At 36.5% G+C, this 21,064-nt stretch overlaps 2 protein-coding genes across 2 annotated transcripts; both read left to right on the top strand.

The window, feature by feature from the left end:
* Positions 1 to 2,758: 2,758 nt before the first annotated feature.
* LOC119067577 lies at positions 2,759 to 11,794 on the top strand. The gene is made up of 7 exons (XM_037170664.1): positions 2,759 to 3,012; positions 3,280 to 3,444; positions 3,527 to 3,966; positions 4,024 to 4,155; positions 4,213 to 4,392; positions 9,148 to 11,289; positions 11,374 to 11,794. Exons 1-7 carry the CDS (start codon positions 2,836 to 2,838, stop codon positions 11,783 to 11,785), a joined length of 3,648 nt encoding a protein of 1,215 aa, XP_037026559.1. The 5' UTR covers positions 2,759 to 2,835; the 3' UTR covers positions 11,786 to 11,794.
* A 3,246-nt stretch (positions 11,795 to 15,040) lies between these two features.
* LOC119067594 (60S ribosomal protein L31) lies at positions 15,041 to 15,934 on the top strand. Its single transcript, XM_037170692.1, has 3 exons — positions 15,041 to 15,132; positions 15,388 to 15,629; positions 15,727 to 15,934. Exons 2-3 carry the CDS (start codon positions 15,406 to 15,408, stop codon positions 15,875 to 15,877), a joined length of 375 nt encoding a protein of 124 aa, XP_037026587.1. The 5' UTR covers positions 15,041 to 15,132; positions 15,388 to 15,405; the 3' UTR covers positions 15,878 to 15,934.
* Positions 15,935 to 21,064: the final 5,130 nt, after the last annotated feature.

Here is a 21,064-nt window from a genome sequence, read left to right as displayed (position 1 = left end):
TATGCTCACACGTCATGTCATGATAACAATTTTGGCAAAAATCATCAGTATTTTGTTCTATTTCTTTTGTTTTTCTCTGGCACCATCTATGATATTTCGCAGATAATACTCGTCAATCGAACAACACATTATTTCGGTGCTAGTGATATCTTCTTTTGAAAAAAAAAAAAACAGTGTTTAGACACTCACGCGAGGTTCTGAACAGGTTAAGACACTTCTGAGTTTATCACGAAGGCGATGACACACAGGTTTTGACAAATAAATGCTTTTTATTGAACACACTCATTACATATTGTTTGAAATGTCAACTTGATAAACTTTTTTTTTCAAGTTGACACTTCAAACAATCTGTAATGTGTGTGTTCAACAAAATGTTTCTATTTGTCAAAATTTGGGTGTCACCCGCCTCAAGAGTGCCTTAACCTGTTCTTTCAGAACCTTGCACTCACGAAGGCGGGCGACATCAAATTTGTTAAACACACTCATTTATAGAAGGAAACTCTTCCGCCCGACATTTTGTAGAAGGAAGCATCACTCTTCCTCCTTACATTTTGTAGAACGAAGCATTACTCTTCATCCTGACATTTCGTAGAAGGAAGCACAAATTTTTCTAATGCCAGCAGGAATAATCACTGTTTCTGCTGACATTTTTAGAAGGATTCATCACTCTTTCTCCTGAAGGAATCTTCATTTTTCCTACTTTTACATTTTGTAGAAGGAATTACTACTCTTTCACTTAACATGTTATATGAAGAAAGCAAAACTCCTTAACTTGACATTTTCTAGACATTTTAGCAGTCGAATTTCTGTTTCTAGCGATCAATTGATATTTTCAAATGATCAAATCTTATTTCCGAATTATCAGTTCAAATTCTTCCCATGGAAATTCAGCGTTAGTACATTAGTACATTATGATACCGGTGATAATTTAATATGGCCATAAGAGTAATTATATCTACAGAGGAAATTTCGAACAAAATTACGTAAAATATGTGGTCTACTCTCAGATGTGGCCAGTGTTATGCGTACAAAATTCACAATATATGTTTTATTTCGTGAACGAAAACATGGAAACTGAACTATCGACTTATCGCCATAATGATGTAGAGCCTATAGGTTTCTTCCAAGCAACCGTTAAGCCGAACAAAATGAACCGAACACGAACCGATGTCATCCATAGAACCATAACCACAACTTATTTTTCATTGTTATTTTGACAATTGCATTGTTAATAGTGTTGAGGTTATGGCTCTATGGATGACGGTTTGACATTTCATTTCACCTTGGAAGAAATCAATAAACTCTAAATAAATAATAATAGAGAACTTTAGCAAATCACACAATAACGACCAAACCAATAATTCTCAACAATAACGAAAACGATATTGACACGGAAAAATTTTATCATTGTGAATGAGCTGAGATGGGTAAATATGTTCACAAATCATGGTGTGTCATGTGGTGGTAGAATTCAAACTTTCTTGTGAAAGTAGATACTTTTATCAAAAATTAAATTCGAAAAAACAAAAATTTCAGGTTTCTATATAAACTGTGGCAATGCTCCGCGCGAGATTAGATAGAGACATTTCCCACTCATATATGCACTTTTCAATGGCTAACTTGATTTAGAAAATTTTTACGAGTACTTGGTGATAGGTTGGCGGTAGATTCAGTTGCGTTTCAGGCACATATATTTTTGAGATGCAGATTTTATTCTAATACCGACGCATATTGTATCAGTGATACCGGTATCCCAACCTAGAAAATGTGGATTTTGTATCACGAATGCCGGTATCTCAACTGAGATACACGCATTTTGTATCACGAATGTCGGTATCTCAACTGAGATACACGCATTTTGTATCACGAATGCCGGAATACCGACTTAGGAAGTGTGGATTTTCCTTTTATTTATACCGGGATACCGGTATCCCAATTGAAATACACTCATTTTTGTATCAGGGAAACCGGTATCACTACTTAGAAAATGTGGATTTCCTTTTAGTTATGGCTGACATAGCTCGCCTTTAGAGCGCCAAATTGGCAGGAATTTAGAGTAGCGCTAGATTTCTACGTTAATAGTGTAATTTCGCGACTATACGGCAGTATATAGACAATTTCAACCCGAAAAGTTATGTGCTTCTATTTGAATTTCCTTTTTGTTTAAGTATCTACTTTCACAAGAAAGTTTGAATTTTACCACCACATAACACACCATGATTTGTGAACATATTTACTTATCTCGCCTCATTCACAATGATAAAATTTTTCTGTGTCAATATCGTTTTCGTTATTGTTGGAAATTATTGGTTCTGTCGTTATTGTATGATTTGCTAAAGTTCTCTAATGAAGTCACGCGTATCGCACACTATAACAGAATCAATGTTCGCTATAATGGGTATAATTCGTATAATTGGCGATTTGCAGCAAAGGGTGCGGCGCGTAGCGGAAATAGATCGAACATTATTACTTATGTCCGATACTCAAATTTTGTCAACATAGACAGTGGTGACATGAATGTGTACCACATTGTGTAGTGAGCCCAATATTCAAATTTGTAAGAAGGTAATGTCACCTACATCGCGAATACCAAGAAAAAACGGCATTTAATGTTGTAATGTTCACGCGTATGCAATAAAACATTTAAATTTTCGTACCATTCTTAAAAAAATTCTTTGGAATCAATTGTTTGCGATTGGTTCACATAGATGGCGCTCAAAGAACACCACCGAACTTAAACGAAATACGAAAATAATAAAATCAGTTGTCAAAAATCTACCTATACATACACGTACACTTTAAATGGCAAACTAAATTCAAGAAAAAAAAAAGACGATGGAGCGATTTGCAATTATTAATGATAAAATTCGGTTAAATTTGTACAATATTTGTAGATTATGTGGTATTGACAATCCATGTAAGATAAAAATCCTCGATTCATTGAAAACATCAAATGATTCGGATGAGGAACCTTGTTTGAGCAAAAAGATTGAATGTGTAGTTGGAATAAAGGTATAGTTGTTGTTCTCCATCAAAACAGTTTTGTCGTCTGAAAATGTTTATATTTTATTTACTGAAATCGTAAAATCAATTGGATCACCGTTCCAAATTCAAACTCAATTAAATGGAAATTTGATTCAAAAATGTTTTTAAGTAAAAGAGAAAAACAAAAAAGACATTCTCCATCTTGCTTTTATTATTCGTGTTTAATACACAGTTGTGTCTTTTAAGTGATAAATTGAGAAACTTAACATTTATTTTTCCTGAATTGTTGTCCAGGTTAAACGAAATGACCAGATGCCACAATCAATATGCACACTATGTGCGGACAAAATAAATGATTTCTTCGAATATCGTGAAATGTGCGGAGCCACAAATATACAGACAAGAAAGTTGCTCGGCATACCTTTGGACGTACCAAAACGAAAAAGACCCACTGATAAGGTAAATCAATTTTTTGTTTAAATTTCGACCACAGAAAATTCTGATGTTGAAACGGCTGTTATTGCTGTTATGGCACAAATAGGAAATAAAGGCTGAAGGTGAAAGTATATTGGGATTGGGAATCGAGGACGAAGACGATAACAAATTGTCTGTAAAATTGTCCGGAAAGCATCGGGTGAAGGGGCGGCCGAAGAAAAAGGGCAACGGTAGCAAGAAAAAGGTGCTGTTCAAAGATGAAGACGAAGTCAAATTGGAATTGGACGAAATTAAAGCCGAGATTCAACCTGTAAAAATTAGCAATAAAAATGTCGGCAAACGACTAAAAATTGACCTAAAGAAAAACGTTGATACAACGCCATTGCTCACCCTAAAAGAGCCAAACAAACGAGAACGTCGACGCGAAATCGATGCCCAAAAGTTGGAAAGACGACGCATCCGAGAGGAACAGAAACGAGAAATCGAAGAGAAGAAACGGCAAATCGAATTGGCGAAACAGATTCTCGAACAAAAGAAACTGGAAAAGTGAGTTGTGGAGGTAATTTCATTTTTCACAGGTCATTAACCACTGCCCAATTCCAGGAAACGTAAGAGAAAGAATTCCGATCCCGAACCACCTGTTAAAAAGCTGAAACAGGAGCTGGAAGTCAATGTCACACCGCTCCAGTTCTGTACCATTTGCTCAGAGATGTTCGCCAACGGAGATCTTTTATCGTAATTTTGTTCAGTCATTAATGCATCGAAAATATTTTAAAAATATTTAACTTTTAGGAACCATCTACGCCAATCCCATACGGTGACTATCTCAGCGTTCGGATGTTCAAGCTGCGCGGAATCGTTTAAAACGCTAGACGAAGAAAAGGATCATGAGTTGTGGCATTCGCTATCGAAAACATCGTACATCTGTCCCATATGCAACGTAGCATTTGACAAGACATCAATATTCACCAGGTAATGTGTTTGAATTCAACATAGAGCACTTCACGGAACTGTTAACCTCTGGAGCAATTGGATTTTTTTCAAACAAGAAAATCTAACTTTACGAAAATTTTGTGTTGTTGTCAAGTTAGATTTTCTCTATGACAATTTCAAGTGCCCTAGAAGTTTACGGCTCCTCAGGTGATCTAAAAGTATTTGTGTGGGGAAATTTCAGAAAATTCTCCTACAGCCTGTAAATATTTTTCATATGAAGAATGAGCACCAGCTGAATATCACCAGCTGGATCTGCTAACACACACTTATTGTATGATAAACAACCAAAACACATTCTTAACAATGTGTTTACTTCATTCATACGTGTTATGTGCGCGTAGATGACGTTAACGTAGAAATGCACTGTGTGTAGGTTGTCTTTGAATTGTATACAATACAAAATGTTTTTGTTTGTACACCAGCTGGTGATATTCAGCTGGTGCTCATTCTGCACATAAGAAACTTTTAGCAATTGTACTCTCCCCAAAGAATTACTCAAATCTAAGACTCGGTACAGGTCAGGTATCACTTGATCGGGAACTGAAATTTAGGTCGACCTGAAAATATCTGAGTCTCAACTGACCTGAATTTAACTGACATCCAAAAAAAAAATCAGGTAAATCAGGTCAATTATTCTCGCATAATTTCGTCCACTTTACATTTATTATCAAAGTGATTATCGCGGCCTAACCTCCTAATATAAAACCTTTTGGTGTACCGTTACTTGTTCCTTGTTCAAACGGAAACAAAATCAAAATTGTTACTTCTTGTATACAAATTAGGGTGGGTCGAATTTTAGACTTTATTTTATATATTACTCCTGATCCATGGTTGCAGGATGGTCCAGATAATCTTTTATGAAAGAAACCTTTTTTTAAATATGTTTTGCATGACTGAATGATGAAAAATAGAGGTTTCGTGTGAATTTTGTTGACCCGAGGCGTCGCTGAGGTCAATATACAAACGAGAACATGAAACATGAAAAGTACGGTAAATGACTATTCCATGTTTTTGATTTCCCAATGGTCGAAAATGGCTTATTACATTACTAGTGGTGATAGTCCATTTTCTAAGACAAGAAATGGATTCTTCCAGAAAAAATTCTAGGAGCCCAGAGGTACCAAAAATCCGGTTACAGACTTTCAGGTGATTAGGTGACCACGAAGATTAGGTTTTCAATTTTCTTTACCTTCAATCAAAATTTTATCCTTCTGTGAGGTATAGTCGAACACATAAAACAGAAACAAATTGAAAAAGTTTTCTGGTCGAGTTTTTGCATGCTATTAAGCCGAGGTCCGACTTTCCAGAATTTTCAATCCGAAAACATCTAATTTTTTGTCCAAATTATTTGAAAACTTGTCTTGTGTAATACACAATGTGTATATCTCATTTGAAATGCATTTCCATAGCGAATGAAGAAATGGAAACATTTACAGAAATAAATCTCCGATCCCACAAAATCAACCACCCTAATTACTAGGGAGGACAAGAGAATTGGTTTGGGAAATCACAGCACGTAAAATCCATCACCAAACTGGTGATAAAAATAAAAGCGGCCTAGCCTCGGATCAACTTCACACGAGTCTGTCATGCAAATAACTATTTCCCATGTCAACGAGCGATTTTTGTCTTTCGGTATAGTAGAGTGAGATTTCACGTATTGCTGAATGATTTCTCTGACATGCGTTAGGTGGAACGATTACTATTGACTGGAGTTGATAGCTGAAAAATGTAGCTTTAAAATGAAGCTAGCGTGTTCAAGGTCGAGATCTCGGACATTGGATGTCAACCATGACTTTTCATGCGTTATTTGACGAGTGATTTTTTTGGCCTGTTCTCATCGTGAATGCAGGCTTTTAAACAGGGAAGCATTTTTGTAACGCGTGCACAATTTTGTTGCGAGAAAATATTTGTGAAAAAAATGTATTTTCGACGTGACCCATGTCTGATATCTTTGAGCTTACAAATATTTTGAAATAATTATAGTCGTGGGCACTCCACTAGTAATTACTAAAATTCAAAGTTCATGAAATTCTCGAGAAATTACGAAAAGTATTTAGTTCTGCGATGAAGTCTCTTCATATTTGGAGAAACACTTAACCGGTCGCTGCTCAAACCGCAAAACTCGTGACAGGCGGAAGGATTCCTCCAATCTTTGCGATATGAACCTCCAACTCTAGTGTACCGCTAGCAAGGGTGTGACACTGTTCACATATATTTTTTGTCGAAGTGTCTAGGGGGTGACCGCTAGAGAAGTTTAATTGAGCAGAACAATTTCGTAAACCTTATTACATTTATCTCATATCTCTTCAAACCTTACGCAGATTGCTTCGGTTGTTTAGTTGTTATTTTTCAGTTGTTTCAAAAATCTTTATTTCTTGAGCCACACATGAGTACCTCATCCTTCCTACTGAAAGTAGTCAACCAGAATCATACGAACAATTTTAACATTTTTACAGAGGTCAGCAACTTACTTGCATTTGACTTGTTCCTCTCACATTACTCAAGTTTTATTAGGTCCCACATATTGGGTGGGTCAGATCGCTCGACTGATTTTCTCATTCCTCTTCTTTTATTCAAATCATATTTTCAGGCCATGTGACCCTAAATTTCAGTCAATGGAATAACAAACGGGGACCTTGACTTAAGTGGTGATCATCGTCCTTGAGTATTTGCTTCTTTTATTTATTCGATAAAATCCTCTAACACTTGTTCTAAGCAACAATGGCTGTTCGCACATTCACCTTTAATGGGTGCCTTAACCTCAAGTCCGATTTTCTATTGATCAGCGGAAATATGGGTATCATGCACTTCAACGTGAGTGAATTTAGCATGTTGACCGAACGTCAATTAATGTCGAACAGAACACATACACAACATACATATAAATGACGTCGAATCAAAGAAAGGGATCTGTATTTGACCGAAAGAACACATGCATTAGGGTGGGTCGATTTTAACAACTTGAAAATCCACAGATAGTGGCATGTGTAGCTTGCCAAAACTAGTCAAACTGCATCATTAGTTTTTCTTTTCCGAATACTTTTGAGTACCGCACTATTGATTGAATGGGTTTGTCAGGCTACTCGTATTTCCTTTCAAAATTTCATAGACCATTTTCTTAAAAAAGCTTTTATAAGCCTTGCAGAGGCTGTAATAGACTAAAACGAACATAATACAACTTAATTTGGAAAAATCGGTGCATTCGACGTGAAAATATTTACATTTTCTATGTAATATTGGGGGTCTGTGAACTTTGAACCACCAAATGAGCGATAAACTTCCTCAAATTTGGTTAGTCCTATCTGTTAGGGTTAGAATAGGTAAGAACGACAAAGATATCGAATTGTCGGAATTTCTCAGATTCAATCTGAGATTGATTATTGCCGATGTTGTTAAAAACATAATTTTTTTCGAAGTAGTAGATTCTGATGGAACGAAATACGTAAATACAGTAAAATTATGAATGTGCTACTACCTAAAATAGTTCGCCAATAGCGCATTTGCAACAATTTCTGACACATTTACAGCGAGTGATATCAAATAGTTTTTCGCCATCGTCATAGAATACTTTAAAGCGGCGTCGATTCTTCTATCTTTTATTTTTCTTGTAATCCTCAATCATATTTTTAATTTTCAATGAGACGCCTTTCTCCGGCAATATCGGATTCGTGTCTTTTTCCAAGTTCCAAATTCTCATGTAACAACATCAAGAACAAGTAACTCCAACAGTTCGCTTTTGTTTTCATCTGCAAGTTTGTCGTTGCAACCCAGACACACTCTCTTTATGATGTCAAGTTTTATTGGCGGGCGTTCCTCACTTAAAAGACTTGGCTAGATAAAGTCAAATCGGCCTTGGCAAATATCAAACTAAACTGAAATGCATTTATGTAGCATCTGAATAGTAGGAGATTCATAATTCTACGGTAGCAGGAACGTATTTCGTTCCATCAGAATCTACTACTTCGAAAAAAATGACGTTTTTAACAACATCGGTAATAATCAATCTCAGATTGAATCTGAGAAATTCCGACATTTCGATATCTTTGTCGTTTTTACCTATTCTAACCTTAATAGAAAGGACTAACCAAATTTGAGGAAGTTTATCGCTCATTTGGTGGTTCAAAGTTCACAGACCCCAATATTACATAGAAAATGTAAATATTTTCACGTCGAATGCACCGATTTTTCCAAATTAAGTTGTAATTTGTTCGTTTCAGTCTATTATAGCCTCTGTAAGGCTTATAAAAGCCTTTTTAAGAAAATTGTCTATGAAATTTTGAAAGGAAATACGAGTAGCCTGACAAACCCATTCAATCAATTGTGCGGTACTCAAAAGTATTCGGAAAAGAAAAACTAATGATGCAGTTTGACTAGTTTTGGCAAGCTACACTGGCTGTGGATTTTCAAGTTGTTAAAATCGACCCACCCTAACATGCATAGCTTAAAACTCACAGCTCACGGTTAACTCACGGCTGCAAAAGCTTCACTTACCTTTTCAAATTAGGTTGAACTATGGGCAAAACTTCGAATGAAGAGGGTACTCGAATCTGCTATTGGTCACCTTAATTTCTTATTCTTAAAAAATAGAGACCTCACGCACTTGCCCCTTGGAATGAGATCTTTCTGTCTGAGTTGAAGGTTACCATAGCACTCTCAAGTACCGCTTAGCAGTGCTATGAGGTTACCCATTTTACCATTCCTTTAGTCAATTTTATTTTCTTTTCTTTTTAGACACGTCACTTTATGCAAACCGTTCAATCTCACACCCACCGTCACAAACATCCACTGCGACAAATGTTCACAAGAATTTCTAACACAAAATCTTTACCAGTGGCACAAATGTTTCGTTAAGCCAAATGGAACGTGTTGGCACTGTAACCGAATATTTGTGAAAGCATCCACTCTGTTCAAGCACACATTCAAATGTTCCAGTCAAGGCACCGATTCAACACTCACGGATCACGTAGCAATCACACCACCAAACAGCGACCCAAAGAAAAAACGTAGTCGAACGGTGGATCGCGAAAGTCATATTAAATCGGAGCCGGAAGCAAATCTCGATGCTGATGTGCCATCTGCGTCACATATGTTGACATCGGATATGTTACCGGTGGTTGTTTTAACGAAAACAATTTTCAAGCCGAATCATTCGTTTGCCATCAATACCGACGACATGTCGATCAAAACCGAAAACGATGTAGACTTTGAAGACAATTCCCACATGGATGAACCATTTCGGGATGCTGATGATTCAGACGACAATGACGATGCGGATCAACTGAATGGAGCTGAAACTGCCATTGATCACGCGGAAGCATCGGATGATGATGTTATTTTGATTGAAAATAATGAAGAACCAGTTCTGGTAAATGGATCACCGTCATCAGGTGCAAAGGGTACGGGTGCCAGTAAGCCGTTCGTTTTACCAATTGTTATAAAGCGGGAACCGGTCGACAATTATGAAGTTATGGCCTCACCAGTATACAGTCCAACGAAGACAATTAAATCGGAACCATTGGACGAGAATGCTGAGATAGCCATAGAAACAACGGAAAGACAACATTCACCTAAACGAGCCAGTCTAAAGAACCGGAAAAGCAAAAAGTCAACTCACAAGACTTACAAGGACAAGCAGCATTTAGTTCACATAAAACAAGAACCTATCGATCCGGACGATGTTTTCCGTACGCATGATATGGGTTCGGCAATCGTTTCACTGCCAACAACAAATTTACTAGAAACTAATATAAAGCAGGAGCCAATTCAACCGGGTTATGATGATGATTTCGATCCGGTTTTGGCTATGAACATAAAGAAAGAACCTGGACTGATGGAAGACTCAAGCTCGTCCAGAATGCCATCACTGCGGTTAATAATATCAAAGAAACACGGCACATTGAATTCCAAACTAATATCCGCCCAAGAAGATGGATCGGATACAGTGGAAACATCACCGTCTAAAGCGGCTAAAGCCAAACGAGTCAAAGACAAACGTTTGTACCGGAAACCCGCCCTGTTGGCCGAAAAAATTCGACAAGAGATTATTGCCAGGATGTCAAGAGACAAAGAAAATGAGATGACGAGTCCGCATGATGAAGATGAAACAACTGACTTCACCGTACCAGTCATAGCAAGAGTGTTAGACGCAAACACAATTAGTGATTTACCATTGGTTCGTGTTAAAATCGAACCGCAATCACCATGTCGTTCACCGTCGCACCTATATTCAGAACCGATTTTAGATGAACTGGCTAAAGACCATGTTCCTGACTGTCTGCAAGATCCCATTGATTCATTGAGATATAATCCGTTTAATGTTCATGCGACTGGTAGGTTCCATTTGTCGTCAATTGAAGGCAATGCTTGCAATTCAACTATGACATCTGGTACGGTTGGAATGGTAAACGTCGATCACACTAGCATAGCTACAGGCAGCGAGCAACTGAAATCTTTACTAGACATTGATTCGTTGTGTGGACTAGATGCAGCTGGTAGCACAGAACCGAAAGAAATACCACTGAAAGAAGGTCTGAATGTACAGAGTGGTCTGATCAAATCGACCGACACATATGCAGCCAATGACGACATAATGGAACTGGCCGGCATGACATTTAGTGAATTAATGAAACCACCGACCAGCAACAACGAGTCGAATGACCGTACCACCGTGGAAGCAACTGATTTTAGCGACCATCCAGCATCGTCGACCGATATAATAGAAAGTAGTTTCGATCCAATTCCATTCAATGAAACATCCGGCGGGCCCACTTTCTCGATGAACGAAAATAGTTTTAAAATGCCCGACGAGACCAAGGTGTCATACGAAGATATAAATGAAATGATTAGCACGTTGCCATTGTCAGTGGAACCGGATGTGATAAAGGGAACGATCTCATTAAATTCTAATAATGAATCGGCAGCTGTTGCTGTGCGTAGCGAATCGAACGCATCCGAATTACTTAGCCCCAAAGAGACGGCGGACAAGAAACGCTCGGCCTTTAGTGATAGTAGTAAATCAAACGAATTGAATTGTACGACTGTGAACAGTCATTCTAGTGATGAATCTCACACGGAGAATTCCGGTGCTTGTAATGAAATGCTAGTTAATGATACAGTAAAATCGACTGATGCATTTCTTGCCAATGGCAGTGGTGATAGTCATGATACGGAAAATCAACTGCTCAAAAGTCCCGTGCATGACAATTCCGACTATGAACTGAATTCAGTTCAAACGCTGACCACGTCGGCGATACACGAACAGTTGCATAGCTTGCTGGAAGATATTTCGGAAGATTCGCTTAGTTGCGATATTGACTTGGATGACAAGACGGTTGATTGGGAATGGGAAAGTAAGCTGTTGGGTGATTAGAAACAAGAAATTACAATTAACTTAAAATATTGAACAGATGCGGCCAGTTAGCATATAATTTTTATATTTTATGGATTCCGTAAAAAAGAAAAGAAAAAAATGAAAAAAAAGAAAAATGTTATTCGTCTTGTCGAAAACTTTAAACTTTATAAATAAAACAGAAAAATTGTCTGAGTTACACTGAACCGTTCGTTTGTTTCTTTAATTTTTCTCAACCAACAGCAACCACTTGGACTCGATTCAATTCGCTCACGATGTCTACATTCAAGGCTAGGTAAAAATAATCAAAATTGTGTGACACATATTTTGGTACTTGGGATAGGATAAATATGAAAAGAGTGCGAGAACAAAAAGGTGAGGATAGGTGAAAAATCGTCAGAACATTCCGGACGAAATTTGTGGATACACAGACTGTGTAGATTCAACAATGAATGGAAATATCTTGATATTCTCTGTTACTGTTCAAACAAATATTCTAGCTACAGTTCCGAATTTCATTGCTACTGTCTCTTGACAGTAACACCGAAATGGCTTCGGAAAAACCTATTTTTGTTGATCTTCGCAATACAAATGGAAACTTTTCGTGGGCTGTTTAGACAAAAAAAAAATGGTTTAGCCCCGTACGAAATACTGAGGACTATTAAGACTAATATGTCGTTTATAACACGTGTAATTAGAAGCAGACGATAAGGGCAAACTTCCTATGGCTATTAAATGACGAATCTGCAAATGGAAATTGTGAGGCCGGATGCTCTGGGTCCTTGGACTAAGGCCGCTACTCGGCCCTAAGTGTATTTTGCATATAACTTAGGTGAATTTGATCCGATTTTCCTAATTTTTGTTTTAATTGTAATGTAATTGAACGCCGAATAGAATGTTGTTGACAAAATTTTAAATTTTGGGTCCTTGGATTGAGGCCGGTACTAAGACCTATGTGTATTTATATAAATAAATTAAAATTTTAGGTTAATTTAAAATTTATGTTACATTCGAAAGGAACATCGTACAGGGCTTTGTAATTGCGTTATGCGCAATTTCTAAGATGTACACACTTCATAATAATTTCACTTTAACTACGTTTACGGGCGCAATAGGCTTACGGCCAAATAAGGGCGACAGACGCACCTGTAAATCAAGCAAATTTCATCCGATTTTGCTAATTATTTCATTTAAAAGGTAATTGAATACCGAATAGAAATGTTGTTTCAGAAGTTTTCCATTTGGGTCTTTGGACCCAAACCTCTTCTCGGCCCTAAGAGTTTTTTTTTGCGTAAAAATCGAGTAAGTTTCCTCCGATTTTCGTAAACTTTTTTGCATTTGAAAGGTAATTGAATACCAAATAGATTGTTTGTTGGCTCTTACTCTATTGCACTAGATGTCTTTTTAGCAGATTGGTGCGTTATTTGAAGTTAGCTTTCACCGGTGTCACGTATGAACATTGAACAATGAAACATTTAACGAAGCTTAAGTGAGGTTACGTCTGAAAGTACCGTAGCTTGAAGATGATTTATAGAGATATTTCTGCCATTCAGACTTATATGAAAAACGGTTGTTTGCGTACCCATCTGACTGTTAAAAATATCAAAGTATATAAAAACCCGATAAACCCTCAGCGGATTCGAGAAATTGCCGATTCCTACTTTCAGGAGAATTCACGCCGTAAGTGCGGTCGAAATTCAAAATAGAAAGTGCGGAGGTCTTTCTAACGTAGCGTCATTTTCATACAATGAAGCGTTGAAATGTATTTTTCGGTTCACTTTTTCATCGAATCGTTCACTTAACATGCAAATTTTAGGCACACTTACGGCGTGAAGGGCGTGAATTTATTTTTGCTGTTTTTTGATATGTTTTCTTGTTACTATTGATGTTGCACCTGCCACGTTTATATGGAATAGACTTTGTATCGCCACAAGCTGCAACTTGACGCAAACGAATTCAAGGGATCCGTGAATAACTGCGCATTTGTATTAGCCGTCAGAGTTATTTTGATAAAAATAGATTGCTTAATAGTTTTTTATGACATCGGGTGCGAAGTACTTTATCAGGCATACATCGTAAGCCTAATCAAGTACTGCGCACCAAGATTCATAATAGTTATTTATCTACCAAGGTTGGTAATGGTAGGAAGGTATTTTTTTGCACTAGATGTCGATTGTCGACCCGAGGCGATGCCGAGGTCAACAAGATGTCGTGTGCGAAAAAATACCGGCATACCTACCGTGGTAGATACAACGTTTTTCGCAATTTCGGGCCATAATCACCTTTCCAATGCAAAACATGTCCTACATTTTGTACAAAAATTCTTGTGTATACAGAAATTCATTTGAACAACCAAGAAGGCTGCATTATAATACACATTGCAATGTGATGTAAAGAGACGCGTTGAATGAAATCGAGTAGTCAATGCTTAGTATATACGCTTCAACAATACGTTCGGTACAATCGCTGCTTTGTGTTCAAAAACATTTTGGTGTCGGGGGTTCGATTTCTGGTGTAACTCTATGAATTTAGCCTTCGTTGAAGGTAATAGGTTCTTTAGCGTACGAAAAAAAAAGTTAATATCGCACTGTGTCCGGGAATACAGTGAAATAAATACCTTCAAAACGACATTAAATGGATGCATGGAAAGGTGATGATTATGGACCGCAATTGCGAAAAACGTTTTATGCAACAGGGAGATCTAAAGTTTGCAGCATTCGAACATTATGATCCTGAGTTGTATAAATAATTATTTTGACACTGCTCTTAAACAAAAGGAGCCGTAAGACTATAAGTTCTGAAAGAATAGGTTATATAGGACGGATAGGACTCTGAGGTTATTATGAAGGTAATGAAAACTTAAATGTTCTAGTGAACCGTTGAAATTTGAGTGTCAGCTCCCTTTGTAGATGTCTTTACTCTGTAGCTTGACATATTTTCCTAGATTTCCAAGGAACGAAAACTCAATGGAAATGGAAACCTTTAATGAATAGCGTTGCAATGGAGAATCAATAAGGTGAAGAAAGAAATTTATATTGCTTGCTCGTAAATAACTATTCCACCAGCAAAATGTAGCATTTCACATTTCAGTATAGCCACAAATGTAAGAAAATCCTTTATTTTAAATTCTTGTTTCCGTATTACATCCAAACGTTTTGAACTTTGTAAATCGACAAACAACGAAAATTTTAAATACTAAAACACAAAGGCCGCGAATCTGATAAAAAATCGCCTGGGATATTAAATGTCAACAATTTTATCAACGGGCTACAGATGGCAGCAGCAAAGCAATTCCAACAAAAAAATTTGACGTTTCTTGTTTGAGTCCATACATATTTCCTTTTCTACAGAATTGTTCGATTTGACAGGTAATGAACGGTGAATTTCTTAAATAAAATCTTTAATCATCGGGTTAAATAAAGCGAAAATCAACTTAAATTTCACCGAAATTAATCAATTGAAGTGCGTTTTACTGTTAAACATAAAGATTTTGTGATGGAAATTCCTATTTACGGAAATATTTGCAATTTAATTTGTCAACACAGCCTATTGTGGTTATGTTCGAATGCCAGTGCCAATACAATTTGTGTTAATCCATTCCGTTCTCTTTATGCTTCTTTTAGGCTTACGCACCCATTACAATGGCAAAGCAAAAGGTTGCAAAACACAACAAATCGGCTATCAATGAAGTGGTGACGCGCGAATGTACCATTCATTTATCGAAACGAGTGCACAACATTGGTTTCAAGAAGCGGGCACCCCGTGCTATCAAGGAGATTCGCAAATTTGCCGAAAAGGAAATGGGAACGCAAGACGTTCGCATTGATACACGTTTGAATAAGCACATCTGGTCGAAGGGCATCAGGTACGTTGGCTTTATTTACCAAAACACAAATGTTTGGTTATAAGCCTTGACGGAATGACAGACGGAGGTGACTGACTTTTTGTTGTTTCCATTTCAGGAGTACCCCATTCCGTGTTCGTGTCCGACTGGCTCGTCGACGCAACGACGATGAAGACTCAGCCAACAAATTGTACACTTTGGTTACATATGTACCGGTTGTGTCGTTCAAAAGCCTTCAAACTGAAAATGTTGAATCCAGCGACGATTAACTGTATCGATTCATTTAACTGTAATTGAAGTGGAAATACATTAATCAACACAAGCAAGTGGCAGTTTTTAATGCAGGGAATGTAACAGTGCTGTTGGGTGAAACGTTTACCTTGAAAATTGAATTTTTTGCTCGAAAGCAGTCCAAGAAAGACGTGCAGGGTTAGAATTTGTGAGACGTTTTTTTTTTCGAAACGTGTGTGTTCTTTGATAAAGAAAGAGTTTCGGTGTCACTAGTGTGGTTTGCGTTCGATTTAATCGTTCCGATGAAAGTTTTGAATTGGTTCGTTCAATTTTACCGCACCACCTTCCTATTTTCTGTTGGATCTCAGTTATTACTACCCAAAAACGTGTGTTTACCAGGTCGATAAGTGGTCGAGGAAATGCGTCGATTTGTTATTTATCCACAGAATGCGTAAGCATTTTAATAGTGAGAGGGATTCTTTTGAACAGCAAACCGAAATCGGACGCATTTTCCAGTGGAATTTTTTACATGTGCCCGGAACGATATTCGACCCGAGAAGCCAAAACCACCTTCGAAAAATTCTTCGAAGCTTGTGTGGCTAGTGGGAGGTGATCAAAAACCGAAAACAACACTTTTCTTACAGAAATTTCTCCAGTTACACAAAACGTACATGGTCGTGTGGGCTGTTATTAGAAATGCAATTTTATGTGGTTTCAGAGAAAGTATAGTCTTGCGGAAGTTTGGTAACATCTACGATGAAGAATAGGTCATCTCCACTTCTCATATTTCATCGTAGATGCTTTCAAACCCAATTTGCGGTGAGACAACATAAAATTATCTTTCCAATGTACGGTTCGTGTAACTGGAAAAATTTCTATGAGAAAAGTGCATTTTTTCGGTTTTTGATTACCTCCTACTAGCCACACAAGCTTCAAAGATTCGAATTACCTTCTGGTCAAATTTCGGTCGGTTTTTTTTTAATGAATCCTATCCCTCTGAATCACTGGGCGAAAGCAGAATCATAAAATGTACATATGTTTCTTACAACAATTTTCACAGCTATACGTTCCGCAAGAGTGCACATATGAAGTAAAGGAGGTATTCTTTCGTAAACGTACCCACCGAAATCCGACGCGAACTTCTTTAGATGAATTCTTTTGAAAAACGTACTGCCAAAATCAGACTCATATTCCAGTAGACTCTATTTATATGTGGCTAGATAGGTATTAGTTCCTAGAAGCAAAAACCACTTTAAAAAAATCAGCGATGCTTGTATGGCTATCGAGAGGTGATCAAAAACCGAAAACTTGTACTTTTCCTATGTATATTTCCTTGGCTACATGAAACGTACAAGGTCGTGTGAGGTGTCATTAAAAAGGTAATTGTAGTACTTTCTTATATGTATGTGACGAGTAACAGGCAGTTGAAAGTGTTAGTAAAACTTTGATTATTTCGGACAACTTCTGACGGTCCATGTACATCCGGTCTTTGCGTTCCAATGACATCAGACATGAATTGTGGTTTAGTTCCGCTCCTCGAAGAATTCAGTGCACGGAAAAAAATTGATCAAAAAATATTTAATTTTACTGTAATTTCGGCTGCTGATTAACTTTTTCGTAGTCAGTGTATCTGAAACAATACCAACACATTTCTGCTTTTAAGTTAGCCCCAACAATTTGAGAGTAAATTTGCTAGCCACACAAGCGTAGACGATTTTTTTTTTTGAAAGTGGTTTTTGCCTCTAGGGAACAACACATATCTAGGCAGGTCGTTTTTCAAAAGAATCCCTCTTATATGTGCCCTGAAAGGTGTTGGTCCATAGAAGCCAAAATTTACCTTAAAAAAATCTTATCGATGCTTCGATGCTTGTGTGACTAGTGGGAGATGATCGAAAACCGAGCACATGCAGTTTTTTTTATGGAGTTCTGGTCAGATAAATAACGCTCCAGGACGTCGTTGGAAAGGGAATTGAGAGTACTTTAGTAGCAGATTGTGTAGAAAATTCACCTATAATGAGCAATTGAACGTAGGGGTAAAAATTCGACGAGGTGCCTCTCTGTATCCGAAAAACAAATATGTCCATTTTATTGAACCTGACTTTGACCCACAAGAAATTATTCAAAATTTTTGAAAATCTATCTATTTCTAGTTAACCATACCTTGACTCACCAGAACTTATCCAAAATAACCAGATTTTCGTAAATCTGTCTATGTCTAGTGAACCCACCAGAATTGATCCAAGTCTCACAAATATTGTAGGAAAAAGTTGAAAAAAAAATCAACATTTTCCAGCTGCAAAATGGAACTCTTAACGACCTCTGTCGCACATAAGCAGAGTATCACCATTTCATGCTCTTTTTAATGGAACAATTCAATTTCATCGATCCACACCAAACGGAAGAGTTATTGAATCAGGCGATCGATAGAAAATCGATAATTTCATTGCAGCACCCAATCAAAAATGATAATTTTCTCGACTTTCCGTACAAATTAACGTTTCATTTTTAATGTTAGCTAGAATACAGTGAGATATATTCACACGAAAGTCGAAAATTTGACACCAAAATGTCAAAAGAAAATTCATTTGAAAATTAGACGATCGATAGAAAATCGATAAATTTTCCATTTTAATGTGAGCTTGAATACAAAGAGATATATTCATACGAAAGTCGAAAATTTGACCCCAAAAAGTCAAAAGAAAATTCATTTGAAAATTAGGCGATCGATAGAAAATCGATAAATTTTCCATTTTTAATGTTAGCTTGAATACAAAGAGATATATTCACACGAAAGTCGAAAATTTGACCCCAAAAAGTCAAAAGAAAATTCATGTGAAAATTAGGCGATCGATAGAAAATCGATAATTTCATTGCAACACCCAATCAAAAATGAAAAATTTCTCTACTTTCCATACAAATTAACGTTCCATTTTTAATGTTAGCATGAATACAGAGAGATATATTCACACGAAAGTCGAAAATTTGACCCCAAAAAGTCAAAAGAAAATTCATTTGAAAATTAAGCGATCGATAGAAAATCGATTAATTCATTGATGCACCCAATGAAAAATGAAAATTTTCTCGACTTTCCGTACAAATTAACGTCCCGTTTTTAATGTTGGCTTGAATACAGTGTTCAAGTGTACAGTGAATTCACACGAAAGTCGAAGATTTGAGCCCAAAGTGTTCGATCTGAAAATCTTTTTTTTTTGTATGAAATTTTTTTAAAACATATTTTTCGATTTTCGTGTGAAAAATCCATGAAAAATTATGTTCGGTCCACACGTTGCAAAATGCATGAAAAATGTGTTTAATCACAGTTCAAAGTTAATAATTTACATTTTATTGGAATACAAACTATGCGCTATAGGTACCTTAGGCGAAAATAATTTTTAAACTTTTAAACTTTTAATCCTAATAAAATGCCAATTGTTAACTTCGGACTGTGATTAAACACATTTTTCACGCATTTTGCAACTTGTGGTACGAACATCATTTTTCTTGCATTTTTCACCAACTGTGTTATTAGCCTTTATGTACGATGAACGTCAACAGATAATATGTCAACCATAAATAATTGGGCTCTAGTCGTCCTAGTGAATTTCTAGTGATATTTAGTTTGATTCATGACGTACAGAGGCGCTAACAAACATTACAATTATTTTTGTGTGAGACTGAATTCATATTTTAATAAAAAAGTTAAAGTATGTAGTGTTACTCATTATTTTTTCTGGGATTCTGGTCAATTTCTCATGTTAAACTGGCACTCTGTTAAAGTTTGTATGTACCCTTTATTACCGCATCCACAGCTCTGCTGTGGCATCTCTTTGTGATATTTCTTCCTTTGTCTTTACCCAGGAAACTTCTAAATGTTTAAAAAAAGGTGGGTGACTTTTATTACCTGACTTCTTTGTGTAAATTGTTACCTGCTTTATCAAACGATGTATTGAATACAACTTGCATTTTTTTTACACTCTCTTCCATTGAACTTATATGGTGAATTAAAGAACGTATGTTACCTGCTGTTTTTTTGTGAAATAAAATAAAAAATGTTTTTGTTTTTTTATTCTGGCTTATTTAAAAAATATCTTTGAACACAGATAATTCTTTTCATGTAATTGACATACATAATAGGTAAGCCACTCAACCTAAAAAAATCATCCATCACAGTGTTACATAATAGTAGATTACATGGGATGCTGTGGATGTAGTTCATTGCATGAGGAATCAATTTTGTGGTACGAGCCGAACTCGCAAGTGTTGTTTTAAGCAACAAGCTTTGGAAACGGTTATTTTGACAATAGTAGAGTTTGTACACGAGGGTATTGTAACATTCGAATGCGATTGAGAACCTCGGTAAACCTCGGTTCACAGACACGTATTTTCATGCTACAATACAATCTCACCTCTCATATACATCTCGAATCTTTAAAAATCGTTTTTCGCTCTAGGCTGAGTTTCAATTCGATTGTTTCCGTTTCTTTGGAAGATATGTACGCGGAAATTGTTTTAGATCATAGGGACAATTAACTTGCTACGAAACTAGTTTAATTATGTTAATTTTCATGTTAATTTCAATTAATTATTAAGGTTTTAATCTAATTCCAGCTTCGATGTTTTGGATCGCGGTTCGACAGTACAGCAAAAATCGTGGTTCGACACGTCATGTTCTTAGAGGTTTAAAACAAAATATGAAAATCAAAAATTGATACGGAAAATACTAGTTATCACTTAGTTTCAGTTCAAAAACACTTGCTATTGCGTATTATAGGCTGGAAACTCGTTTGAATCGTTAGTTTTCATTGAAAATCAGCTTTCCATGCAAAATTCAAAGAATATCAAATTACGATGAATTTTGTATTCACAAACCAAATTTTCCTTGATGAAACTGTTCAGTATCAATAATTTCACTAATCTCAACTCTCATAAGGCAAAGAAACTAAAATTTTCCGATAAATTCGTGGAAGTTGAGTCACAACAATCACTGTCGAACCGCGATTTTTTCCGTGTCGAACCATATTTATTACACATAAGTTCACATAAATAATCACTTTCTACACTTGTTTTAGATTGAATTCATAAAAGTAAACAATAATAATGCTAGTAATGTGATTTCCAAGTTATTATGTTAATTAGATGTTGAACAATCTTCAGCCAAAAATCACGAAAATTCATGCGAAATGTCACTGTTTCTTGTGTTAACATTTCGGGCTATTTAAAATATG

Source organism: Bradysia coprophila (assembly GCF_014529535.1).
Source record: "Bradysia coprophila strain Holo2 chromosome X unlocalized genomic scaffold, BU_Bcop_v1 contig_12, whole genome shotgun sequence".
In the NCBI taxonomy this organism is placed as follows: Eukaryota; Metazoa; Arthropoda; class Insecta; order Diptera; family Sciaridae; genus Bradysia; species Bradysia coprophila.
Note: the sequence above shows the minus strand (reverse complement) of the source record. Positions and strands in the feature narration are given on the sequence as shown.